Below are 27,374 nucleotides of genomic sequence, written 5' to 3'. Positions count from 1 at the left end.
CCTATTGCGTTTTTTTTTTTTTTTTTACCAAAAATATGTAGAAGAATATATATCGGCCTAAACTGATGAAGAAAATAGTTTTTTATTTTTGAGGATATTTAACAAAAAGTTAAAAATATTTTTTTTTTAAATTGTCACTTTTTTTTGTTTATAGCAAAAAAAAGAACAAAAAAAATGCAGACGTGATCAAATGGTACCAAAAAAGGATGGCAATTTTGTTTGGGTACAGCGTCACATGAAGGTTAAAGCGACGCAGTGCCGTATTGTAAAGAATGGCCTGGTCGGGAAGGGGACAAATTCTTCCGGGGCTGAAGTGGTTAAAGGTTCTCTGTTTATTGAAGTATTAATATATCAAGAAAAGGAATCTATATCCTTGACAACTGCTAAGAGAAAGCTATTACAGGATATGTTTCTATAGATTGTAGTGTGGTCAGTTAATCGTTAGGAGTGTAAGAAAAACATAGACTTAAGGGACAAGTAAACTGGAAAAAGTAGAAAAGTACTATTATAATGTACTGCTAAGTAAAAGGCACAGACTAATCAGTAAACAGAAAAAACTTGAATGGTCTCCAGGAGAAAATGATTATTTGTAGGCATTTACTTAGTATGTATAGTGAGAGCTATACATAGCAAATTCACTTTCACTAAAGGCCACATATCAATTCTAATTTATCAGAATATCTGATCTATTTTGTTCCTCTAGAGAAACGCCCTTCAAGTCATTTCTCCTGCCACAATGGAAGTTCTGATGCGTGTATTAGCAGATTGTGACACATGGGATGAGCGGGACCCGGATGAAGTGAGTCGTAAAGCAGAGCTAACCCTTAAGTGCCTGACAGAAGTTGTACACATCCTACTAGTGAGCAGCTCTGACCAGAGACAAGTGGAAATCGGGACCATCTTAGAGAACTACTTCAAGCTGCTTAATTCTGATCATTCAGCCTTACCAGGACTGAGAAGGTCCAGACAATGGGAGAGCAGGTTCATCACACTACAAATAAAGATGCTAAGTAAGTTTACTCACCAGGTTTACAGATGTTTTTATTTTCTCAAGACAATGTTTTCTTTTCTATAAGTTTTATGAATTTAACTAAAATGTAATTACTTAAACTGTACATTAGCGTAAGAAGAAATATGGGCTCCCAATAAATTACATGTATATAGCTAGGCTGCACATACAGTATATTGTGATACAACATATACTTCATAATAGTGCAAAGGTTTTCTCCGCCTTCCACAGAATACCCCATCCAGGATAAAAGTTTGGTTCATTGAATCTGATGTGTTTTTTGTTGGCTATGAAAATATTGTTATTAATCTTCTAACAAAACTTACATTTAGGCCCCTTTCACAAGGACGATCCGTTCAGGTCCGCCTGTCAGTTTTTCAGGCGGACCCGGATGGATGCTTCATAGAGCTCTGTGGAGCGTCGGATGTCAGTGGTGACATGTCCGCCGACATCCGAGCCGTTCTGACCCCAAAAGCTATTTTTCCATCCATCATCGGATTGGATCGGATGACGACGGACACTGCGGTCCATCGTCACCCGATCTCCCATAGGGGAGAGCGGACCTGTGACAGGTCCATCCCCGCACAGTGTGCAGAGACGGACCTGTCATCTTCCTGCTCAGAGCAGATCGCTCCGGCGATCCCCGCTGAGCAAGCGGATATCCACGGGGCGGATCATCACTGATCTGCCCCGTGTGAAAGGACCCTAATAGTCCAGTCAGGATGAATGTTACATTAGTATTAAAGTGGTAGTAAAGTCTTTTTTTTTTTTTTTAACTTGTACCTACAGGTAAGCCTATATAATAAGGCAGGGCTTGACAAATTTGCTTTGAATTTAGGAGCTAGTTAAAAAAGTTAGGAGCCAGTTTTTTTTTTCAGCTCCGGGGGTAAGGCCACTCATTTTCACCCCCTATCCCTAACTCACAATGGAGCACCCAGTCAATAACTCCATTGAAACGCTGTTACATCAGGGGTATGGGCTGACCAGAAAGAGTAAGGCTGGCAACAGATGGAACTGGCTGGCACTGGCAGGTGGCACTGGTTGCCACTGGAAGGCACGTGGAACTGCCAGATGGCACCGGCAGGTGACACTGGTTGGCATTGGCAGGTGACACTAGTTGGAACTGGCAGGTGACACTGGTTTGGAACTGGCAGGTGGCACTATTGGCACTGGCAGGTGGCCCTGGTTGGTGATGGCAGGTGGCCCTGGTTGGCGGTGGCACTAGTTGTCACTGGCAGATGGCACTGATTGGCGGTGGCACTGGTTGGTGTTGGCAGGTGGCACTGGTTGGCTGTGGCACTAGTTGGCACTGGCACTGATTGGCGGTGGCACTGATTGGCAGTGGCACTGGCAGGTGGCACTGATTGGTAGTGGCAGGTGGCACTGATTGGCAGTGACACTGGTTGGCATTGGCAGGTGGCACTGGTTGGTGGTGGCACTGGTAGGTGGTGGCAGGTGGCACTGGCTGGCGGTGGCACTGATTGGCAGTGGCAGGTGGCACTGATTGGCGGTGGCAGATGGCACTGGCAGGTGGCACTGATTGACGGTGACACTCAGCACTGGCAGGTGGCACTGACTGACGGTGGCACTGGCGGGTGGCACTGATTGGCACTGGCAGGTGGCACTGGGTGGTGGTTGCAGGTGGTATTGATTGGCAATGGCACTGGTTGGCACTAGCAGGTGGCACTGATTTGTGGTGGCAGGTGGCACTGATTGGCGGTGGCACTGATTGGCGGTGGCAGGTGGCACTGGTTGCCGCTGGCAGGTGGCACTGATTGGTGGCACTGGCAGGTGGCACTGGTTGGCACTGGCAGGTGGCACTGATTGGCGGTGGCAGGTGGCACTGATTGGCAGTGGCAGGTGGCACTGACTGACGGTGGCACTGGCAGGTGGCACTGGTAGGTGGCACTGATTGGCGGTGGCACTGGTTGGTGGCAGGTGGCACTGGTTGGTGGTGGCAGGTGCTATTGATTGGTGGTGGCACTGGTTGGCACTAGCAGGTGGCACTGATTGGCAGTGGCAGGTGGCACTGGTTGGCGCTGGCACTGGTTGGCGCTGGCAGGTGGCACTGGTTGGTGGTTGTAGGTGGTATTGATTGGAGGTGGCACTGGTTGGCACTAGCATGTGGCACTGATTGGTGGCAGGTGGCACTGATTGGCGGTGGCAGGTGGCACTGATACTGGCAGGTGGCACTGATTGGCGGTGGCACTGGTTGGCACTGGCAGGTTTCACACGGAGCACTCTGTTACTGGCACTGGTAGGTGGCACTGATTGGCGGTGGCACTGGTTGGTGGCAGGTGGCACTGGTTGGTGGTGGCAGGTGGTATTGATTGGCGGAGGCACTGGTTGGCACTAGCAGGTGGCACTGACTGGCAGATGGCACTGGTTGGCGCTGGCAGGTGGCACTGGTTGGCGCTGGCACTGATTGGCGGTGGCAGGTGGCACTGGTTGGTGGTTTCAGGTGGTATTGATTGGAGGTGGCACTGGTTGGCACTAGCAGGTGGCACTGATTGGTGGCAGGTGGCACTGATTGGCAGTGGCAGGTGGCACTGATTGGCGGTGGCACTGGTTGGCACTGGCAGGTTTCACACAGAGCACTCTGTTACTGAAATGTAACAGAGGAGCTGTCAGAATTGAGCTTAATGTCGGAATGGGCGGGACCCTGCCGGGGTGTGAAACTGACAAGTAACAGAGAGGCGGATATGTCAGATTTCAGCCTGATGTCAGGGTGGGCGGGAACCGGCCGGGGTGGGCGGAACTCAGCAGCTATCAAACACCAGCCAATGATTGGGCTGCTTAAGAAAAGGGGCGGGTCACATACACGTAGCGGCCCGCCCAGATCCCATTGGCTGGTGTTTGATAGCTGCTGGGTCCCGCCCCCACCCCGGCCGGGTCCCGCCCACCCCGACATCGGGCTGACAGATCCTCCTCTCTCCATTGCGTGTCAGTTTCACACACTCAGCGCGGCGCTGCTGAGTGTGGAGAAGGGAGGAGGACGGCAGTCAGTGTTAATGCTGCTGCATGTCTGGGGCATCGATAGTGAGTGGGCTGGTGGCAGCTTAGGCGCCAGGTCGCGATTTCTGGTCGCATTGGCGACCTGGCGCCTGGGGTTTGTCGAGCCCTGTAATAAGGCTTACCTGTAAGTACTGTGAATATCTCCTAAACTTGCACTGTTTAAGATATATTCACACTGATGTCATCAAGGGACAGCATATCTGCGCCATCTCCAGAGCTCTGTGCCGCAGCTGTGACTGTCATCGCAGCGCGGACATTTAGATGGCCGGAGCATGCAAACCCGGAAGGAAGAAGAAGGGGAAGATGGAAGCCCTGTATGGGTGACAGCGCACCGCTGGAGGGCTTCATTCTAAGGTAAGCATTTCAAAATGTGCTAGTATGTGATGCAGACTAGCACATTATGACATTCATTTACAGAGAAGATTTTTTTTTTTAAAGGCTGCGGTTTACTATCGCTTTAAAATAGATTTTTACTATTATTGCACACAGAAAATACTTTTTTTTTTTCCAGTTAATGTTGGAACAAAGCTTTTCTTGCATACTTGACTGGAGATCAGGAGCCTAGCCTAGATTTATATTGTTCATTAAAAAAAATTGTAACAGAATAAAATTACAGGTACAACATTGCCTTTAACAGACCCTACAGTAGAGTCACTGGGAGTGTGGCCTTATTTAAGTACTGTAAATGGTGATTTACCGTGTGTACAGTGCTAAAGCAGGCTTCGGCACTGAGGCTGTAAACCAGCCTTTCTCTGCTTTTTCAACAAAGAGGAGCCCTCTAAATAATGTTCTGGTCTCAAGGAACCCCTGATAAAATGACAATATCTACAACTCATGACAGCCCTCCTGTCACGAAACTACAATTCCCATCATGCCTCTGCCTTCGGGAGTCAAGCTTGTAACTGTCAGTGGCTTGCAATTCCTCATGGGACTTGTAGTTCCGCAACAGCTGGAGGGCCACAGGCATTAGTGTGATGGCCATTGGAAAGAATATTCCTAACGCTTGTGATCATTGGTAAGGATTACCCCCTTACAGATGGCTAAAAAAAGATCAATAGTGTCAATGGGAACTTATTTGAGAGGCAGAAATTGCTCAAGGAACCCCTAACCCTGCTGTAAACTCTGGTTGAGAAAACCTGCTGTAAACATTGAAGGATGCTGCCTCCATCAGGAAGAGTGAGCCTGTGACTGGGCAGCTGTCACCTTTACAGGCTCACTCTTCCTGATGGAGCTGCGGCCGCGTTAGCGCTAAACTTCTGCTCCCTTTTAACCCCAAAGAAGGGGTCAAAACGCCCATATTGCAGCGCTTCTAAAGTGCTTTTCATTTAAATGGGCAGGGTGTTTTGGGAGTGCTGTATACAACGCTCCCAAACCACCCCAAAGACTTTTCATAACGTCCCACAAGCGCCACGCCCCAGTGTGAAAAGACACACTGAAACGAATGGGAGGTGGTTTTCTGGCATTATTTCGAGCCTATTCCTAAAACGCCTAAAACCGCCTCAGTGTTAAAGGGGTCTAAGCCCTTGTACACATGGTCGGAAATTCAGACGGAAAACATCCGATCGGACCGTTTTGTCGGATAATCCGACCGTGTGTGGGCTCCATCTGACTTTTTGCGTCGGAATGTCCGACCAACAAAGTTTGAGAGCTGGATATAAAATTGTCCGACAACATGATCCAATCAGACTTTGTCCGATCGTTTGTAGAGAATTCTGATCGGACAAAGTGCCACGCATACTCAGATCAAATTACGAGACCAAAGCTATTTGCTACTAGCCTGAACATAGTCCCGTCGTAACGAACGAACGTCATCACGTTCTGAACGATCAGATTTTCCGACAACTTTGTCCGACCGTGTGTATGCAATACCAGTTTCCGAAAAAATCAGACGGATTTTGTTGTCGGAATGTCCGACCGTATGTACAAGGGCTAAGAGACAATAACAGGATCAGCTGTAGCCATGATCCTGGTATAACCGCTTGCTTCTGATATAAAGCGGTTAAAGTGTATTTTCACTTTTGCAGCCAGGCTGGGATAACACCTACTTTATATTTGTTACATATCCCCATTAACATAGCATAGACTAAAAAAAAAAAAAAAAATAAAGTAAAAATTACAGTTTAACTTTTTGGGATTATCTATTCTGTGCCCTCTTGCAAAAAAATAAACTAAAAAAAATCCTAGGTAGTTCTTTGTTTATAAGGGGGTGGCAGGCTGTATTTGTCATAATTAACCCTGTCTGTATTGTGTAGGCAGATCTTCATTATCAGTTGTCACTAGATTTGAACACTCCCTGTCCTAACAAAGAGTTGAAGGTGTAGAGGCTGGCCTTTTTTGCATTGTATGTTAATGAGAACAGACTTGGGACAGGTTCACTCTAACATTGTTCAAAGAACCAACCATGACACACCTCCTTCTGAAAAAACATCCAAAAGATAAGAAATATAATTTTTTTTATTTTTTTTAGGCACACTGTGTGAAAGGTAACATCTAACAACCATATAGTGGGGTTTTCGCAAATTCGACTGCAAAAGTGGACACACTTAAAATAAGTAGGGGCATTTTAAGTAGTGGTACTGGAAGGTTGGGCATTTTGAGTTGTCTCTTAAGAACTTATTTTGGGATTATTATAATGACTTTTATTATATTTTGTATTTTTTTTTTCTGCACAGACTGTATGACTGATATGTTAAACTGTACAGACAGGCCGGTACTGCAAACTATTTTCTTAAACAGCAACTGCTTTGAACACCTTATCAGATTGCTGCAGAATTGTAGGGTAAGTCGCTTTAGACAGCAATCTAATTTTGTATTTTTGTCAATGTACACAAGTGTGAATTGCCACATGGGAAACTATTTGCAGCTTCTCTCATCACTATTGTAGTAAAATTATGTTTTTAAACAGAATGTGACCTTTGTGTTTAAACTAAAACATTGTACTAGTTACAGTATTTCTAGAAAGACAATTAGTAACTTCTGTTTCTCAGGCTAGTTAGCATGTCCTTTAATATAAACCCAGACTCTGCAGCATACCATCCTATTTCATTTAACATGCATGTGCAGTTCGTAACTTGAGTTCTGTTAAGATCACAGAAAGATCTTTGACTTTTCTACATTACTTAACCATTTTAACCAGTGCCTGGAACTTACAGTGCATGATGCTAAGAAGACTAATCCATCATTGAAAGCAGCATTATGAGGTTGTGTTTATTGTTTTGCTTTTCTTGGCCCATCAAAACTTTATTTTCTCCAAAATTAGTTTTCCTAAAGTATAAGCGCTTCAGCCAGTAAAAATAATAACAGTCAGCAGTTACAAATACTGTAACTTCTGACTTTTAGTGAAAGGGCACTTACCTGTCCAGTAATCCTGTGGTTTCACATCCTGCTTCCCACTGCGAATGCGCGAGTCGTACTTCGCATTGTGAATGGACCCGTTGCAGGGGAGTGGGGGCACCAACTTACATTTCAATTGCTTTGATGGTCAGAGCCTGCTCCTCAAAAAAATAAAAGTGCAAAATATAATAAGGGGAGGGGCAGAATTAAAAACGCTTTAACTTCCCTTTTATGGTGAATCTCTGATTTAAATAGAGACTAGAATATTGTTATCTTTTTTAATGACACATGACCTCATTTGCTTTATGATATATTGCTCAGAATTATAGTGAACATGTACTTTGCCCATGCAGGGCAAAGCAGCAGCTGACCATTCTGGTTCCTGTAGCAATCTGTCTTCCTTTTGGCCACTGGACGGGGAAGAAAAATAATTGGTAGTTCTGAGTTTGAGGGGCATGTCTTTGTCTCCTCTTCCTCACATGTGACATTCCTAGTGCTTGGCAATTAGTTTATCAGGCACTCGGAGAGTCTTTAGATCTTCAAGTCATGAATTAAAGAGGAAGTAGTCTTCCTTTTTAATTGTACCTACAGGTAAGCCTATAGTAAGGCTTACCTGTAGGTACTGTAAATATCTCCTAAACCTGCAACGTTTAGGAGATATTTACTATATACGCTGCCGCCAAAGTCATTGGCACATGTACACTGAAGGAACGGCTTGCTCGTGCCGTTTCTTCAGGGCCCGAGCCCACGCCATGCCATAACTCTGGGAAAGATGTCCAAAGCTCATTATGCCTATGTCGGCCGGTTTCTATCAAACTGGCCAATGCCCCCTGAAAATTCGTCCATGTATACTAGGTTTTAGAGCTCACACATTGCTTTTGCTTCTTCCCCAGAGCAAATATATTGGCAGGGGAGTGAAAGAAAGATGAGCATAAGTTGCTGCCAAGTTGGAATTAAATGAAACCAATTGCTTTAAATAAAACAAGGGTTTATTATCACTTTAATATAAGTCTGACCTACTTGGTGAAAAACCTTTTAGGGGTGCTTCTTTCCATGTCAATCATATATGGAACATTGCAATTATATCCTCCTGTTTGGTTAGAATTTCACACCTGCATCCCGCTTACTTCCTGTTTTCAGTGTACGAAGTAGTTCAGTCCCAAGATTACAAGAAGGCATGTCGAGGGTAGGGCTTTAGTACACGTACCTTGTTCGTGCTGCAGTGGTTACATCTTTATGTGAACAACATCTGAATTTTAGAAAATCCTAGCAAGCTGAATATTGAAATAAGTCTTTTTTTTTTTAATAACCTTTTTTACAAAATGGCTAATGTGGCAATTGTTTTTCTGGTAAAACGAAATTTACTCTCAAATAAACATTTTACATTATGAGTTAACTAAATGGCTTACATCTCATATAAGCGTTAACTTGTTAGCGCAGGCACTGCAATAAAATGCATGGTCTGTTTATTAGATCTGGGCTCCCTCCCTCCTGTAAAAATTGATGTACGTGAAAAATTTACCTGTAAGAAAAACCTTGGCAATTCTATCATAAAGAACATTGTGCAGCCCTGTTAAAGGATAACAATGCTTTTGTCTTTGCCATTTAAGTGTCCTTTTGTATTGTCCCCTTGTCACATAGTCAATGCACATTGAACAGGCATGGTACACTGTCACCACCAGCAAGCCTGCCTTAAGAAATGATGTGCAGAAGTTGCTGAAATGCATGTATGTAGATAGAGAGAGGTTGCAAGTGATCAGTGGTTCTCATATGTAACAAGGAATGAAAAAAGTATTTTATTTAAAAAAAAAAAAACACAGTTTATGATGAAATATGCTATAGTGAACTAAATGTAATTCCGTTGAGATTAAATTTAAATAGCTGTTAAGGATCCATGCACACTAGGCAGCTGAAAAAATGCCTTGAACCTCTGGCAGAAAAAGCATCATAAAACTGGGCATAGTGGCTTGTATTGCAAAAGAGTTTATAGTGCCTTGACATTTTACACATTTTGTCAAGTTGCAACCAAAAGCGTAAATGTATTTTATTGGGATTTTTTTGGGGATAGACCAACACGAAGTGGCATATAATTGTGAAGTGAAAGGAAAATGATAAAGGGTTTTCAATTTTTTTTACAAATATCTGAAAAGTTTTGTGTGAATTTGTATTCAGCCCCCCCGTCAATACTTTGTAGAACCACCTTTCGCTGCAATTACAGCTGCAAGTTTTTTGGGGGATGTCTCTACCAGCTTTGCACATCTAGAAAGTGAAAATTTTGCCCATTCTTCTTTGCAAAATGTCTCAAACTCTGTCCGATTGGATGGAAAACATCTGTGAACAGCAATTTTCAAGTCTTGCCACAGATTCTCAGTTCAGGACTTTGGCTGGGCCATTCTAACACATGAATATGTTTTGATCTAAACCAGGGGTCTCAAACTGGCGGCCCTCCAGCTGTTGCGAAACTACAAGTCACGAGTCATGCTTGTAACTGTCAGCCTTGCAATGCCTCATGGGACTTGTAGTTCCGTAATAGCTGGAGGGCCACCAGTTTGAGACCCCTGATCTAAACCATTCCATTGTATCTTTGCCTGTATGTTTAGGGTCGTTGTCCTGCTGGAAGGTGGACCTCTGCCACAGTCTCAAGTCTTTTGCAGACCAACAGGTTTTCTTCTACGATTGCCCTGTATTTGGCTCCATCCATCTTCATGTTTCACGGTGGGGATGGTGTGTTCAGGGTGATGTGCAATGTTAGTTTTGCACCAAACATAGTGTTTTGCTTTTAGGCCAAAAATTAAAAATATTGGTCTCCTCTGACCAGAGCACCTTCTTCCACGTGTTTGCTGCGTCTCCCACATGGCTTCTCGCAAACTGCAAACAGGATTTCTTATGGCTTTCTTTCAACAATGGCTTTCTTCTTGCCGCTCTTCCATAAAGGTCAGATTTGGGGAGTGCGTGACTAATAGTTGTCCTGTGGACAGATTCTCCCACCTGAGCTGTGGATCTCTGCATCTCCTTGGAGTTACCATGGGCCTCTTGGCTGCTTCTCTGATTAATGCTCTCCTTGTCTGGCCTGTCAGTTTAGGTGGCCAACCATGTCTTAGTAGGTTTACAGTTGTGCCATACTCTTTCCATTTTCGCATGGTGGATTGAACAGTGCGCTGTCCAAAGCTTGGGATATTTATTTATAACTTAACCTGCTTTTAACTTCTCCACAACTTTATCCCTGACCTGTTTGGTGTGTTCCTTGGCCTTCATGGTGCTGTTTGTTCATTAAAGTTCTCTAACAAACTTCAGAGGGCTTCACAGAACAGCTTTATTTATACTGAGATTACATTACACACAGGTGGACTCTATTTACTAATCAGGTGACTTCTGAAGGCAATTGGTTCCACTAGATTTTAGTTAGGGGTATCAGAGTAAAGGGGACTGAATACAAATGCACGCCACACTTTTCAGATATTTATTTGTAAACATTTTTGAAAACCATTTATCATTTTAATTCCACTGCACAATTATGTGCCACTTTGAGTTAGTCTATCACATAAAATCCCAATCAAAATACATTTTACGTTTTTGGTTGTAACGTGACAAAATGTGGACAATTTCAAGAGGTATGAATACTTTTTCAAGGCACTGTATGCACGGTTATGGGCATTCATTTTTATAAGTGTTTTTACAAAACATTCCCTGTGCTCATTTTCACTTTGCTTTGGCAGGCAAGACCGTTATGCATAATTAATTCAGTTGCCCTTTAAGCTGTTTACCTGCAGTTCAGCTTTAAAGAGTATCTCTACTGTTTTAGAAAAGCATAAAACAAATTAAAAATAATATAGTATATGCAATTGCTACACAAGCCTATTTTGTTATTTAAAGTTTTTAAAAATTACCTTTTCCAATCTTCAGCCACTGTAATTTCCTGCTTGTGTGATTTGCTTACGGTACTTATTTTTCCAGAAGTCTGCACAAAGATACAAGTCAAATTTTAGACACCATCTGCAATAGAAATTTCAGTTTTTGTAAGATACTTCCCAAGGGTTAGATACTCTTACAGGGATGTTGACCCTGCAGCTTTTCTCATTAAAATACTGAGAGCGCACCAGCTGATTATAATGAACCAGCTCCTCCCCCACATTCAGAATCAGTCTGGTGAAAGAAACAGCTAATTCTTTAGCGCAATTAAAAGTAGGAATCTGCTACAAAGTCTGCTAAAATTCCTTCAGGCTAGGTTACCACTAGTGCAATTTCCCCATGGCCACATTTGCGCGGACACAGCAGCCCATTCATTTGAATAGTCTGCTGTATCTGCTGAAAACGCAGGGAAAAGCTGCCTGCAAAGAGTGCACAAATAACTTTTTTTGTAGTCATGTACATATTGTAAATATATTAGATAACCAAATAAAGATTTGCTTTATGTCAGACTAGCAAAATGGTGCCCATTTGTTGAATAGATGAATACCAAAGTGTGCGTTGGTGCAGTAGCAGCGGGTACAGGGGTGTAGACATGGTAGTTAGATGTGGGATACGGGGGGTGCGGGCACAGTGGTAAGATGAAATGTGTAGGCAGGTTTTAGTGCTTAATTGAAATATAAAGGGGGTTTACCAAAAGTTTTGAGATTGTTCACACAATATTTGTACAGATTAAATAGGTAAACGGGGGTTTTCTTTTTACATGATTTGATAATTTTAGTGAGACTTCACACAATATATTGTTTAGCATGAAGGAAGAAATCTATGTGTATATGGATAACCAAGAGTTCAGATCTCAAACAGACTTCATGTTTCCTGTAGAGGTTATGCACTCTAGGTTGTAAATCTCTCAAAGGCAGCCCTTTCTAAGTGGAAGGGATTTCACACTTTCCCTAAATATACTTTAATGAACAATTCCACCCGACACTGAGAAGTCAGACTTCCACAGCATTTTGGTTTGCAAACCACACAGTGTCTTGTGACCTAACATGGTGGTTCCTGATGAGACACCAGCTGCTGATAAAATTCCCATTCTGTCTTCTCAGCTGCTGCATTTCCAATTGCATTCTAAGTAACACAAAATACACGTGTTACAGCTACCCCATCTGATTTCTCCATTCATTTTATTTGAGTTGGGTGGCAAGATTGTGACAGCTGCATTTTAGTTGACTTTAACTATGGCAGCTGAGAGACCCAGCACAGAAGTTTTACTGCTGGCTCTCATTAATGAGTGTATTAACTGTCCAAGGATTTTAACTGTTGGATGAGCTTGGGAGTTTTTAAAACTCACCTCTATCTGATCATCAAAGGCTGTGTCCGTCATTGGCCAAAGCACATGCAAAGTGAGGGGATGCTGGTGACATCTGTGCCCTTATGTGAACACATGACACCGTGTCATTGACTAAATATGGGCACATAATGTCCCTGATGTCACCAGCATCTCACCCCTTTGTTTAAGTGAGCTATAGGGCAATGAATGACCCAGCTCGCAGTTGATTGGACTAACTTGATGTTGGGACATAGCTACGTTTGGAGGACGCCTGAACTCATCTCTATAACACGTTTATGTGCCATGTTTAAACCTTTAATAAAGCTGTTTTCTTTATATGCATTATGTGCAATGTGCCAAAGGTGTTAATGTGCATGTTCCTGTTGAAACCTGTCCCCCTTGCCCCTTGGCTGCTGCTAACTGATAATCCACCTCTCTGCAATGTTCTTGTCTCCATCCTGCAGCTCTTGTTAAACGCTAACCCTAGAGGGGCAGACAAGAGTGAGAAAGACCTTGCCAACAAATTACTGACAGAAATGAATGAAAATCAGGTACACATAGCTGACAACACAGCAAAACTAGACTGAAGACTCCCCAGAATAACATTGCCACCACCTTACTTCAACCCAGCTTGTTCATCTGCTTTATTTGTCCTGTTCTTACCAACATGTTTTATTTGAGAAATAGAAATGAGCAAAATTATAAGGCTTACTGAGATTTGTGAAAGAAGATTTAGAAAGACAAGGCAGTACAATATATCACCATGTAAAGCAGTAATATTTTGTAGTGTACTTCCTAAACAAGCCATATACAACTTTCTTTTCTTCAACCACAGGTTGAAGGTAAGAAAATTGCTCAATTACGCATCATCACAGTCATTGTTGATGGGGGAGTTCCTATCGCTGTGCTTGTGTATTCTGACAGCAGGAGATTCCCAGCTGTCAGAATACAATGATCACTGCCAGTAGCTATAGCCTCTGGCAGTAATCAACTGAAAAAAAAAAAATGCAGACAGGCTGGTTGTACTGAAGTTGATCAGTGGATCGACTTCAGTACAACCAGCCTGGCCATAGGGGGATTGAAATTCGTCCAGTTCCAAGCTGGCTATATTTTGATCCGCTTATGGTTGGCCTTCAGGTAAAGTACAGGTGTATCTGTCATTTTTTTGATACTACTAAGCAGAAAAGTCACTTTGTATATCTAAAAGCTCATAGATCTACCCCCATTTGAAAAAAAAAAAAAAGACGACATTTTCTACACAAAAATGTCATACTAAACACAAAAGCATATTTATGAAACATTAACACACATTGCAAAGAGCATTAATGTTAAATTGGAACTTTTATGAAATAAAAAATTTAAAGCAACAGTATGGTTACGTATTAAAATATATTAGGATGAACATCATCTTTAACACCACTAGTATAATAACCTAAGAACACTGATTGAAAACAATACTGTCCAAGTAATCTTTAGATACTGCAAGGATTCTAGAAAACCTTATTGCAGTAAGTCGTATAACACTGTTCTGGAACAGACCTCTAAGTAGGAGAGTCTACCTTTAATACTATCACATGAACAATCTCAAGTAAAAAAAAAAAAACAGTCCCATTATGCTTTAGGAGTGAAAACTATGAGACTGCACAGAACCCCTAAAATAAAAAAAAATTGAGGCAAACAACCAGCAAGAACCACATCCCAATATCATAAATTATACAAAGGTAAGGAAGCAGGACTTGGGTGACAAAAAAATCCAACAATCTTTGTTAAAAAAAAGATTATAACAATTTTATTGAGACACTGCATATAAAATCATGTAAAACAAGACAAAATAAAGAAAAAAAAATACACGTGGAACTGGCATACCTGAAATTTTAACTCATGCCCAAGTGGCATTAAAAATTAGATTTTTAGCTAGAGGAATTTTCCTTCAAAGTTATTTGAATGATCAAAGTCAGTGCTGTAGCTCACTTATTTTCTGTTTTTACATTATCTGCTGTAGGTTTAGTGGCCACTTTATGAAGTGCTGTTGCTGTTAATTGAAAAGCACTAGAAGCAACTATAGCATGGCTGCAGAGTTTGCTTGTTCCATTTCTACAGACTTCAAAGTGGATTGGCGGTGGGCTCCATGTTCCTGATTGAGATATTGCTTCAATCAGTGCTCTTATCTTCAGATAGTAGATAAAGCTGTATGCAATAATGGTAAACTATACCCAGTTTTCATGTAAAAAAAATCGTAAGGCAAGTAACTTTCTCCTGCCCACATTCCCCTAAGTATATACAAAGTCATTGGGATTTGTCTGACGGTAGTTGCTTAACTGCCTGTAAAAATGTTATGAATTTAACTTATGAGAGGGATATGAAAGCTGACCACCAACACAAATTCCTTCTTCATAATCTTTGCTTGGTATTTATTAATCTGCCATTTTGGCTGAATTGGAGCAATGTGCTGGCAATGTTTTTTTTATTGTAGACATAGTGATGCAGTGAAATATTTCCATATTTAAAGTACAGTTATAATTTTAGCCTTTCGGTGGACTGGTATTCTGGGCTTTCTGTGTATGTGTGGACATCTGTGTGTGCGCGCGTGCATTCCTACTCTAAAAAAAACCATTTACATGACAGTTTTCCTTATGTTTAACCCTATAGTTTGTCAGCTTGTGGATTTTACACTGGTAATTATCACCTCCCAAAGAAAGCCCAATTATTACCAAACAAATTAGTAGTAACCACTTTTATAAAAAAAAAATAAAAAATTATTTATAGAGACACAAAATCAGATCCTTCAGCTATTGGTTAGCCCCTAGAATTCTGGAAACACCAAATCAACAATAAAAATTTAATTTAATATTTTTATTTAAGCGGGTGTGATAGATTTGTTTTCCTGTTTGCCTACATGAATTTCTGAGTGCGTGTTCTGTCTTGCTTTTCTTTTATTGCTTTACAGGCTGTTTTATTTTTAGAAGTACTGGTGGTGGGATTGTGTTTATTAGTGATAATAAAAAAAAAAAAAAAAAAAAAGCTAAAACTTTTAAATGAATCACACTTTTTTTTCTTTTGATTCCAGCTGAAAGGTCCAAATGCCTTATTTGAAATGATCTCTAGTTCAGTATTTGTTTTTCTACCATTTTAGGTGTTTCAGGAACAGTTAGACTGTTTGTGTGTCTCAACACTTAAAGCACTTACAGCTGTGAAGCACAAATCTCCTGCAGCAAAGGTAAAGCATGTGAAGCTATGTCCGCTTTGCTGCAAATTCTATTTTAATTTTTACAACTTTATCAGTGTTTCTTGGTTTCGCATCTTGGTTAGGTTACTGTTGTGCCAGTATGTATTTATGAATAAGATTTAGCACTTTAACATGATCAGCGAAGGGCACTTGAAATGAATAAAAATGCAAACAAGGGCAATGATTTTTCTTTCATGTTGTGTTCTTGAGACCACGGCAGGAGCTGTGGGAGAAGAACTACAATCCCCAGCTGTACACTCTCCTTGATAGATAATAAAAAAAATGATTACAGTGGTTCAGCTCATTACCATCCACTCATTCAATTGTTTTTCTTTTAATAACAGACCAATATTTTATAATATTGCTTGTGCAGTAGGCAGTGAGGGGGAAGCGCCATATTGCCAGCAGGGATCCACTGTTGCAATCCTTTATGAATATGTATATAAAAAAAAAAAAAAAAAAAAATCATTGGGTCAACTTAGCACCATCCCATTATAATTGAAATCATCAGTATGCGTATTAAAATGTTGTCTTTCAAATACACCTGGGGTCTCAAAACTTTCTAACAAAGCGTCAGTTTACTGTTCTTCAGACTTTGGGGGGGGGGGGGCACACTTTGGCCTTTGGGAGTAGAACCTATCCCTGTGTCAGTGGGAGGAATAGTGCCCCATCATTCGTGTCAGTGGGAGGGAGAATGCCCCGTCATTGGTGTCAGTGGGAGGAATAGTGCCCTATCATTGGTGTCAGTGGGATGAATAGTGCCCCATCATTAGTGTCAGTGGTAAAAATCGTGCCCTATCATTGGTATCAGTTGGAGGAATAATGCCTGATCGTTGGTGTCAGTTGGAGGAATGGTGTCTGTGAGAGAAATATTGCCCCGTTGTTGGGGTCTGTGGAAGGATTGTTGGTGTCAGTGGGAGGAATAGTGCCTCAAGGGCCAAATAAAGGCAAGCAGAGGGCCACATCCAGCCCCTGGGCTGCAGTTTGGAGTCCACTAATATACACAGACACATCTTTGACGCCTTATTGTAAACAATTATGACTGTAAATTTCCTCTGATGACCACCTCCTCTTGCTGATCCTTCTGGCACTGCCTGTCAACTTTTGGCCATATGGACATATTGTAAATGAGGAATCCTGCAACGACAAGCGAGACAACCAGCAACATCTGCAGTGGAGAGGAGTTTTTAGGCAGAACTTAGGGGAATCATGTTGATGATATTAAACTACATTTAGGAAGCAAATATGAGTAGAATTTTACATAGGATCATGTCTTACACCCTCCCCCTAAAAGAAGGTTTATAATTTCAGAGTTCTCAGCTCTGATACGACCTGAGGTTATTTATCCATTTTAATCAGAATGATTCTAGTCAGCTTTTTTTTTTTCTTTCTGAAATGCTGCATAGCTTGTTGGAACAGTGAAGTTAGCCCCATTTTCTACCCCCCTGGCTAGAGTATAGGGAGGCCGATTTTTATGACAAGGCAATATTTAATAATGCTGCTTGTGAAATAATTACTGCCAAATGATTGTGTATGTATAGTACACTTTAAGCAACAATTGGAATTTTTTTTGGTGTTGTACAGTAGTACCATAGTAAAACAAAGATTGTGTATGTTAAAAAAAATAAATAAAAAAAAACTCTGATTTAACAGAGTAAAAAGCTGGGGCTCGAAAACCTTTTATTTCCTTTTGATGTGAAAAACATTTATTTGCAGTCCAGGATCTCTCACATCATTTTGGTTTGTACAGTTTATGTAGAATTTACAAAAATAAGTTCCTACTCCACACAGGGAGTTAAGATTATTATTTTTTATCTTTTTTTTTACCGGGTTCAGTTCTGCTCCGCTATGACATTCAGAGGAGGAAGAGCTATATAAGGATCATATTTTATATTCAATATGTTCATGCTTGCTTGATTATTAACCTGTTGCCGCCATTGTAACACATACACACGGCTTTGTGGAAATTAGCCTTCTGTCGAGGTGCCACTTATTTGAGCACTGGCGTTTTTACGGTGGACTTATACTTCATAGCACACAGAGACCAATTTGTTTTCAACAGCTCCAGGTCTCATACTAATAATTTAACTGGAAGGACCTGCTGTAATTTGCCGTGATTGCTTGTGATTAGCTATCACAATAAGGAGTCAGTAATACCTGTCCCTGTACTCGTTCTCCTTCTGAATGGAGAAAAAGATACATTCTAATCAAGGGGAGAAGAATGTAAACATAAACGTCTGTAAAAAAAATAATACTTAAAGTGGAAGTAAACCCTTCTATCGTTTTCAGTCAAGGAAGCTGCCATCTTGGCCTCTAATGATTCTTCAACTGCCATAATGCTGCACATGTGATCAGTTATGAAACCAGACATTGGATGGTTTGAAAGTTTGGTTGAGAGCACAACCAATGTGAAAGTTAGCATTTCCGGCATGCCGGGAATGTAAGTGTTTTTTTAAACTGGGTTTACTCCCGATTTAATAATAAAAAATAGCTAGATTATGGCTTAATCCAGGTTAGTGGGAGGGTCTGGTTCAAATGCAGAGTATGTTTATTATGTAGGATAATAAGAACTTTTTAATATTTAGTGACAGTGTGTTTTATGTAGGATTTTTAAAATAAGCAAAACGCAAACTATTATTTCTTGGGAACAAACATCAACTAATGTACACATATATGGTATCCCCATGAACATCAAGAGAATGTATTAGGGTTTTTTCCTTGGTATTGGGTAATGGCAAGAAATATGCTATACTAACATGGGGTGTTTTTCTTTGATTAGAAAAAGTCAGCAAAATATCTAGTTACATTTACCACCAAATGAAGGTCCAATTTATCTTGAGAAGTGATATGAACAGTTCTAACACATGACAAAGCTGCAAAATGTATTAGGATTTGTTCTACCTTCAGGCATTAAGAGGGTAAAGACACACAGATTTCAAAAGTGCTTTTTTTTTTCAATTTGCATGTTTCTAGTGAAACTCTCCTTTATCATTATGGTCACTATATTGTGTATTAATTATATAATTCAAAAAAGTCTAAAACTTTGCAAATTGGAAGGGGTTACTTAAAGTCTCTTAAAGTATATTTCAAACCAAAAAGTGTTTTCTAGTCTTGGTTAGAGTGGGAAAAGATTAGAACCTTGTTTGAATTTTACTGCTATTCAGTGCTCTGATAAGAGTAGGTTATCATCACTTCCTGTCCTGCTGGCAATCATTTTACCAGACAGGAAATGAGAGAAAATCTGTGGAAGTCACAACAGTAAAAGGTCCCAATTCTTTGACATTCTATCCAAAACAAAGAAAAAATAGTTTAACACATGTGTTAATGCTGTAACCTACTTATATATGTATGTGTTTTAGTACAAAATGTGTATTATTGTTTTATTGAATGCTTTTTGTTTTAGGAAGTATTTAAGGAAAGAATTGGTTACACTCATTTACTTGAGGTGCTGAAATCTCTTGGACATCCATCTCGAATGCTACTTGAAGAGCTTCTTAACATGGTAATCGAATTCGTTTTTTTCTTTCTTGGACATGTCTTTTTGTTAAGCAAGTGCTTTTTGTAACAAAATAAAAAATACATAAAGGTTTTTTCTTTATTGTGCGTAGGGACACAGGGTCAGCAGTATTTCATAGACAATAGGTTATACTGCTGCCTTCAGGAGAAACTCTGCATCAGCAAGCAAAAGAGTCATCGACAAGCCAGCTATAACCCCCTTTCTTTTTTATTTGGAGCATCTCTTGCGGTATAACACTATGGGGGTTATTTACTAAAGGAAAATTTGCTTTGCACTGCAAGTGCACTTGGAAGTAAAGTCGCTGTAGATCCGAGGGGGTAATGCAAGAAAAATAAAAAACAGCATTTTAGCTTGCACATGATTGGATGATAAAATCAGCAGAGCTTCCACTCATTTCAGATCTACCCCTTAGATTTAGAGTGACTGCACTTTCAAGTGCACTTGCAGTGCAAAGTGGATTTGCCTTTCGTAAATAACCCCCTATGAGTATTTTGCTTTTTTGGTATCCTCCAATACCCACTTTGGAGTGAGTGAGGGGGATTTTTTCTAAGGACACAATATTGAGAGGTCACAAGGGAGTAAAGATAATTCAGTAGCGTTAAATAGAAAGCTTGCTTTTAAAGTTGGAGGGTTAGGCTCGGTCCACATAGATGCAAATTTAATGCATTTTAAACTGCATCCAAATCGCATACTATGTGAACCGGCAGCCTTCACAATGCAGCTGTGGGGCTGCCGTGGTGTGGTTTTAAAAAGGGTCCTGTGCTTTCAGGTAAAAATTTGCATCTGAATCGCACCTGAACCAGTGAACAGAACCACACCAGACTCCTGAAATGAAACCGTGGCCTCATATGTGTGAACCCAGCCTAAGAGTACATACAAAGGTGTCATATGAGCAGACCAAACGGTTATTGTAACACACTTCTTTAAATGTGAGCACATTTATTGGTATTTTGATCATTTTTGGAGTGGAACATACTGCACTATATAGTTTTTTTGATTTTTCTTTTGGAGATTGGTTATCCTGGAGATTGGAATTCCATAATAAAATTCAAGACAACGAGAGACATTTAGGATTCAGAGAAATTTGCTTTATTGGACATACAGATCAATGAGGGCACACTTCATGGACAAATCTGAGAATACCATTTGTCTAAGTGCTGGTTTTAACACATAAATGATTCTCTTCTACTTGGGGTGGCAGATTGTTTCCAGCTGTTGTGATTGCCTAAGAGGATTTGGTTCTAGTGCACTGGTGCTTGGTATTAATGTTGCCAAAACCACCTTGTACCACATCTGTATTTAGCTGTGTATTTATTAAATAGTGAAAAATGAAGAATTCCATTTGGCCGAAGAAAATTTAAACTGCATTTCATATAAGAGGCATCTTGTAACACAGGTTAATATATGCTTGCTACCCTTTTCCACTTCTATGTCCTCTTCAAACAGATGATGTTAGGTCTATACTGCATGCGTTTATTAATCTTCCACTCTGCTGACCTGTTTGTTCTTTCTCCATCTTCAGGCTGTGGAAGGTGAACATGCTTCCGTTGGGATTTTTGGCATCAGCAATGTCCAGCCTTTGCTCCTTCTTATACAGTGGCTACCAGAAATTGGGTCTCATGATCTACAGAACTTCATCTCAGACTGGTTAAAAAGGATTTGCTGTATAAATAAGCAGAGTCGGACTATGTGTGTCAATGCCAGCATGGTCATTCGGATTATTGAGACACTCACTGCTCACTATTCCTTGCACCGAATCTGTGCGGAAAACTTAATCAGTCTTTTGGGGTCATTGGGCAGCCAGTCAATGAGCTCGGAGGAACTGTTTCATCTTACTGCTATGCTGAGGACAAGTGAACCCAAAAAGGGCCACCCTTATGTTGTTCCTGTCACCCGAGCCATGCTCACTATTGCCCGTAAACAGGGACTTGAGAGTGCCTTGCAGTACTTTAATTTGTCCCATAGTTCATCGGGAATTGCTATACCCACCATTCAGAAATGGCCTGGCTCTGCATTCACTTTTACTGCCTGGTTTTGTCTTGACCAAGACCAGTCCACCTTTGGAATTTCCAGCAGTGGCATGAAAAGAAAGCAGCTATATAGGTAGTGTATCTGGACAATATAAACACAAAGTCAGTCAAAACTTTGCATTACTTTCTATGACAAATGTTACATGCTGTTATTCTTACTGATTTTTGTAAAGAATGAATGATTCATACAAAGCAGCCTGGAATAAGAGTAGGTAAAAAGGACATTGCTTATGAAAGAATTGTCATATTCTAAAATGTAGAGGGCATGTAACGAACATTGATAATATAAAATATTAGCGACACACAAGATGTAGAATTCATTTAACTAACATTTTTAATATAAAATATTATTGACACACAGAATGTAGAGTGCATGTAACTTACATTTATAATATGAAATATTAGTGGCACATAGTAAACATATATGGACATACATGTTTGTTTTAGATCATGGTGTAATTATTAATATGGTTGGAAGTTGGTGGAATTAAAGAAGGTCACTATTCCCTGAACTTGTAGATACATTTTACGGCATGATCAGATAAATCCTTCTTATTGACTAGCTTCATCCACCAAAAGTGATATTTTAGTTTTATGCTGAAGTCAGACACTGGCTACTTTGATATTTTGCATACTCTAAAAGTTAAATGTCCTTGTTGTTTCTGACTGCAAGATGTGGACATCTCCACTGATTTTTGTCTGCTTCAGCTCCTCCTGTAGCAAACATCAGGTAGAGAAGAAGGTATGTATGCCTGGGAATTCAAATGCAAAGATGATATCAGTATTGAAATATCAGTTTTGGGTAGAGTGACCTATTAAAACAAGTAGACAAATTATACATTTGAGGTTACTATGCCTATGAACTGTTTAGCCTTAAAATGTAACAACTTAAAAGTAAAACGAAACCCACTGATGTAACAGTTTCTGATAGCATGTTACATTCAAAGCATGCCACTAGTGATGGCTCACGCACACTTGAGCTGAAAAATGCTGCTTTTACTGGCGTATGAACTTTTTATTTCTCTGCCTCCATTTTGGCCTATGAGTCCATACACACTATAGTTGTTTACATGTAAGAACCCCCCCCCCCCCCCCCCCCCCACCAAAGTCACATTCAAGAGAGGAGTTTTGAGCATAAATAGACTGATGCTTCTAAACACTCCGAAGCACTAAGTGCGTTTAGCGCTTGTGCTTTTTTTCATTTTAATTCCCAGAATAAGTTAATATTCTGCCCTATGAAAGAAATGCCCAAGCTCTTGATGCTCCTAAATGCATCTTCTTATGCATGTTTTTTTAAGCCGCTTTTCTTCTGCAAGGAGAATAGATTTTTTTAAAAGCCCCAGTGTGCGCGAAGCCTCAAGGTTTGCCAGTGTTCTTGTATCAAATGAACCTTCAGGCCTTTACATGGATGGTGTCATAGCTGGTCACATGTGCAACACCATGGCCACTGCAGATCTAGAGGCCAAGATGGCACCTTTCATGGGTGTAAAGGATAGGCGAGTATAGTGTTTCCAAAACTATTTTACTGAGTGGTTAAATCCCCTGCCAATTTTCCTAGGGATGCAAACTGGAAGTGAGGAAATCTTCCCAAATTTAGGGGAACCTCCACCTTAGACAGCCGTCACGAGAACGTTTGTCCCTATTATAAGATTTGCCCCCACCACTTGCTGTCATACCAAGTCAAATATTTTAGAATTTTCCCTTTTTGTCTCGGTGACCGTGGTTAATAGGACAAAAGCATAGGCAAATTTCCCCAGTGGGGATACAGACAGCAATAAAAACTTGGCAGGGGGTCTAATCCCCTCACTCTGTTCACAATTAAAAATCAAACTTTTTTCTTCACATACTCATTACTTATACTTACTTTATTAGAATGTGCTATGGTAGCTGACATTCATTTTGGTAATAGATGATGAAGCTGGGGTTTTAAGATTTTATTTTCTTGTCTATGAGCATCATTTGACTAGTGACCTTCAGTGTTACCAAGTGACACTCAAAAGCAGTGTTTTTGGTTTCAGAATTCAGTTAATGAATACTTGCAATAAGATTTTGCTTTACAGCTAGTCTCTCTTTCATTGACTGATTTTCTTTGATTGCAGCTTCTTTACCAGCAGTGGTATGGGGTTTGAAGCCTTTATCACATCCTCTGGATTCCTGGTTGTTGCAGTATGCACTAAAAAGGAGTACACAACTGTTATATTGCCTGATCACTGCTTCTGTGATTCTTTGTGGGTAAGTACAGTTTACTACACATCAGCTGTAGATAAAAGGTCAACATAGAGCCTACATTACATTCATTTGTTTAAACAGAATGTATAGTAATTTCATAGCGTTTTTAGGTATACGTGTACAATAAAAGAGATTAGCTTAATGTAAAAATATCAGTGCTTTTTAAAACCTTGTTTCTATGTATCATAGGAAGTTACAGTACCGGTATCTTACAAAAGTGTGTACACCCCTAACATCTTTGTAAATATTTTATTCTATCTTTTCATGTGACAACACTGAAGAAATTATACTTTGCTACAGTGTAAAGTAGTGAGTGTACAAAACAGTGTAAATTTGCTGTCGCCTCAAAATATCGCAAAACACAGCCAGTAATGTCTAAACGGCTGGTAATAAAAGCGAGTACACCCCTAAGTGAAAATTTCCATGGGCCCTATTAGCCATTTGTGACTCGTTAGTGTTACAAGGTCTCAGGTGTGAATGGGGAGCAGGTGTGTTAAATTTGGTGTTATCACTCTTACTGGTCACTGGAAGTTCAACATGGCACCTCATGGCAAAGAACTCTCTGAGGATCTAAAAAAAAGAATTGTTGCTCTACATAAAGATGGCCTAGGTAATAAAGATTGCCAAGACCCTGAAACTGAGCTGCAGCACGGTGGCCAAGACCATACAGCGGTTTAACAGGACAGGTTCCACTCAGAACAGGGCTCGCCATGGTCAACCAAACAAGTTGAGTGCACATGCTCAGAGTCTTATCCAGAGGTTGTCTTTGAAAAATAGATGTATAAGTGTTGCCAGCATTGTTCCAGAGGTTGAAGGGGGGATGAGGGGTCATTCTATCAGTGCTCAGACCATACACTGCATCAAATTGGTCTGCATGGCTGTCGTCCAAGCAGGAAGCCTCTTCTAAAGATGATGCACAAGAAAGCCTGCAAACAGTTTGCTGAAGACAAGCAGACTAAGGACATGGATTACAAGAACCATATTCTGTGGAGTGATGAGACCAAGATAAACTTATTTGGTTCATATGGTGTCAAGCCTGTGTGGCGGCAACCAGGTGAGGAGTACAAAGCCAAGTGTGTCCTGCCTACAGTCAGGCATGGTGGTGGGAGTGTCATGTCTGGGGCTGCATGAGTGCTGCCGGCGCTGAGGAGCTACAGTTCATTGAGGGAACCATGAATGCCAACATGTACTGTGACATACTGAAGCAGAGCATGATCTCTTTCCTTCGGAAACTGGACTACAGGGCAGTATTCCAACTAGAGCTGCAACTAACGATTAATTTGTCTGTCGACTAATCTATCGATTATTTTTTCGATTAGTCAACGACTATCCGATTATTTTTTTATTTTATTTTTAAATTAATCTAGTGTGTTCTTTTTGTGATTAGATAATAATCCTTTGGATAACTTTACAAAAAAATGATACGTACAACTTCTAAATATAATATTTCAACTTTTATTAAATTGTTTCCAAAAAGCACTTCAATGTGGTAAAGTCGTTACAGTATAAAAAAGTGCCAAAAATAAAATGTAAACAACACTTTAGCATCAGGCACGAATAATGGTTATGCCATTGCCATTAATTCAGAGCCTGAAGCATTAAAAAAAATGCCATATAAAAATGCTACAAAAGCACTGCTGCTCTGCACTGCTGCTCATGCTCAACACTGTGTAGTGTGTACAATACACATGAAAGACATAATATACCAAAATAAAGTGCCCAAAAATAAAAAGGTAATGCTTTAGGGCATGAGGCATGAAAATTCCATATAAATTCTGCCTAACACTTTGCAAAAGATGCATTCTGAAGGCATTGTGTGTTACCTTACTACTCAACCACACATAATGCCTTCAGAATGCATCTTTTGCAAAGTGTTAGGCAGAATTTATATGGCATTATGCCTCTTGACCTAAAGTGTTGTTGTTTAACACCACAAAAATGCTGGTCAACATACAATAACACTATGTATTGTAATTGTAATCATCATTGATTGAATTAAATACATTATTGTAGAGAGTGCTGATTGAGCAGTATTTATGTGGTGTGTTACTTTAATTGTAATGTAAAACATACCCGAGGAGGTAACATAGTTTTCAAGAAGGAGGCGGAGCCATATCCACAAAAGCACTGCTGCTCGAGTCTGAACTGCTGCTCAACACTGTGTGTGCAAAAACACAAGTGCCAAAAAATACAAGGTAACGCTTTAGGGCATGAGGCATGAAAATGGCATATAAATTCTGCCTAAAACTTTGCAAAAGATGCATTCAGAAGGCATTGTGCAACAATGTGTGGTACTAACGTAACTAACCTTACCTTACTACTCAACCACACATAATGCCTTCAGATCAGAATGCATCTTTTGCAAAGTGTTAGGCAGAATTTATATGGCATTATGCCTCTTGACCTAAAGTGTTGTTGTTTAACACCACAAAAATGCTGGTCAACATACAATAACACTATGTAATTGTAATCATTGATGATTGAATACATAGTGTTATTGTAGAGTCAGAGTGCTGATTGAGCAGTATTTTTGTGGTGTGTTACTTTAATTGTAATGTAAAACATACCTGAGGAGGTAACATAGTTTTCAAGAAGGAGCCATATCCAACAAAAGCACTGCTGCTCTGAATCTGAAGTCTGAACTGCTGCTCAACACTGTGCAAAAACACAAGTTCCCCCAAAAAAACGTAACTCTTTAGGGCATGAGTCATGAAAATGCCATATAAATTCTGCCTAACACTTTGCAAAAGATGAATTCAGAAGGCATTGTGCTGGGTAACCTTGCTACTCCTCAGCCACACATAATGCCTTCAGAATGCATCTTTTGCAAAGTGTTAGGCAGAATTTATATGGCATTATGCCTCTTGACCTAAAGTGTTGTTGTTTAACACCACAAAAATGCTGGTCAACATACAATAACACTATGTAATTGTAATTATTGATGATTGAATATATAGTGTTATTGTAGAGTCAGAGTGCTGATTGAGCAGTATTTTTGTGGTGTGTTACTTTAATTGTAATGTAAAACATAACTGAGGAGGTAACAGTTTTCAAGGAAGGAAGCAAGGAGGAACAAAGCCCACCAAAAGCACTGCTCAACACTGTTTGGCTGTGCAAAAATATGGCCAATACAACACTGAAGGCAGCCATGAGCCATCTCAACATAAATACACTAATACAGCCCAACAAGAACACAACACAGTCATGACAAGTGCAAAAGGTTGGGGCCCTGTGTTACTTCCTCCATTACAATGCTATATTTTAGCATTGCAATGGAGGAAGGTTAGCATATCAACATGCTCTGCTGTTAGGCTTGCTCTTTTTTTAGTCAAAATGTTGCCAGCAACTGAGAAAAGCCTTTCAGATGGGGTTGATGTTGCAGGCACAGACAAGTAACTCTTTGCCAGCATGGCCAAGATGGGAAACCTCTTTTCATTTTCCTTCCACCATTTCAGCGGATTTTCTTCCTTTAGAATAGCCTGCTCACTGAAATACATGTCTATCTCATTCCACACAACTTCACTGTGGGTTTCTTGATCCTGGATGTGACCAGTGTCATCCTCGCCATTACTGTGGTGGTCATCTGAATCTGAAGAACCGAGCAAAGTGTCTAACAGAGACACTTGCCTCTTCTCAGAAAATTTCATGTCTGCACTGGTTGACCGTTGTTCCTCACATCGATGTTGCGTTTGCTCTTCCTCGTATCTTCTTTTCACTTCAAGAGCAAGAGCTTGGACCTTGAGGTGAACTTTTAAACTGTCCTCTGCTGGCAGGAATTT

General features: G+C 40.4%; 1 protein-coding gene across 1 annotated transcript in view; it reads left to right on the top strand.

The window, feature by feature from the left end:
* LOC143924325 (neurobeachin-like protein 1) overlaps nucleotides 1-27,374 on the top strand; it is a 204,938-nt gene that overhangs the window by 31,701 nt on the left and 145,863 nt on the right. The window contains exons 6-12 of the mRNA XM_077448575.1: nucleotides 704-1,010; nucleotides 6,697-6,803; nucleotides 13,058-13,144; nucleotides 15,727-15,810; nucleotides 19,223-19,321; nucleotides 20,859-21,439; nucleotides 23,466-23,598. Coding sequence (XP_077304701.1) covers nucleotides 704-1,010; nucleotides 6,697-6,803; nucleotides 13,058-13,144; nucleotides 15,727-15,810; nucleotides 19,223-19,321; nucleotides 20,859-21,439; nucleotides 23,466-23,598 — 1,398 coding nt within the window. The remainder of the gene's footprint in view (nucleotides 1-703; nucleotides 1,011-6,696; nucleotides 6,804-13,057; nucleotides 13,145-15,726; nucleotides 15,811-19,222; nucleotides 19,322-20,858; nucleotides 21,440-23,465; nucleotides 23,599-27,374) is intronic.

Source organism: Lithobates pipiens, unplaced genomic scaffold, assembly GCF_037356315.1.
Source record: "Lithobates pipiens isolate NorthernLeopardFrog02 unplaced genomic scaffold, aLitPip1_a1.2 Scaffold_22, whole genome shotgun sequence".
In the NCBI taxonomy this organism is placed as follows: Eukaryota; Metazoa; Chordata; class Amphibia; order Anura; family Ranidae; genus Lithobates; species Lithobates pipiens.
Note: the sequence above shows the minus strand (reverse complement) of the source record. Positions and strands in the feature narration are given on the sequence as shown.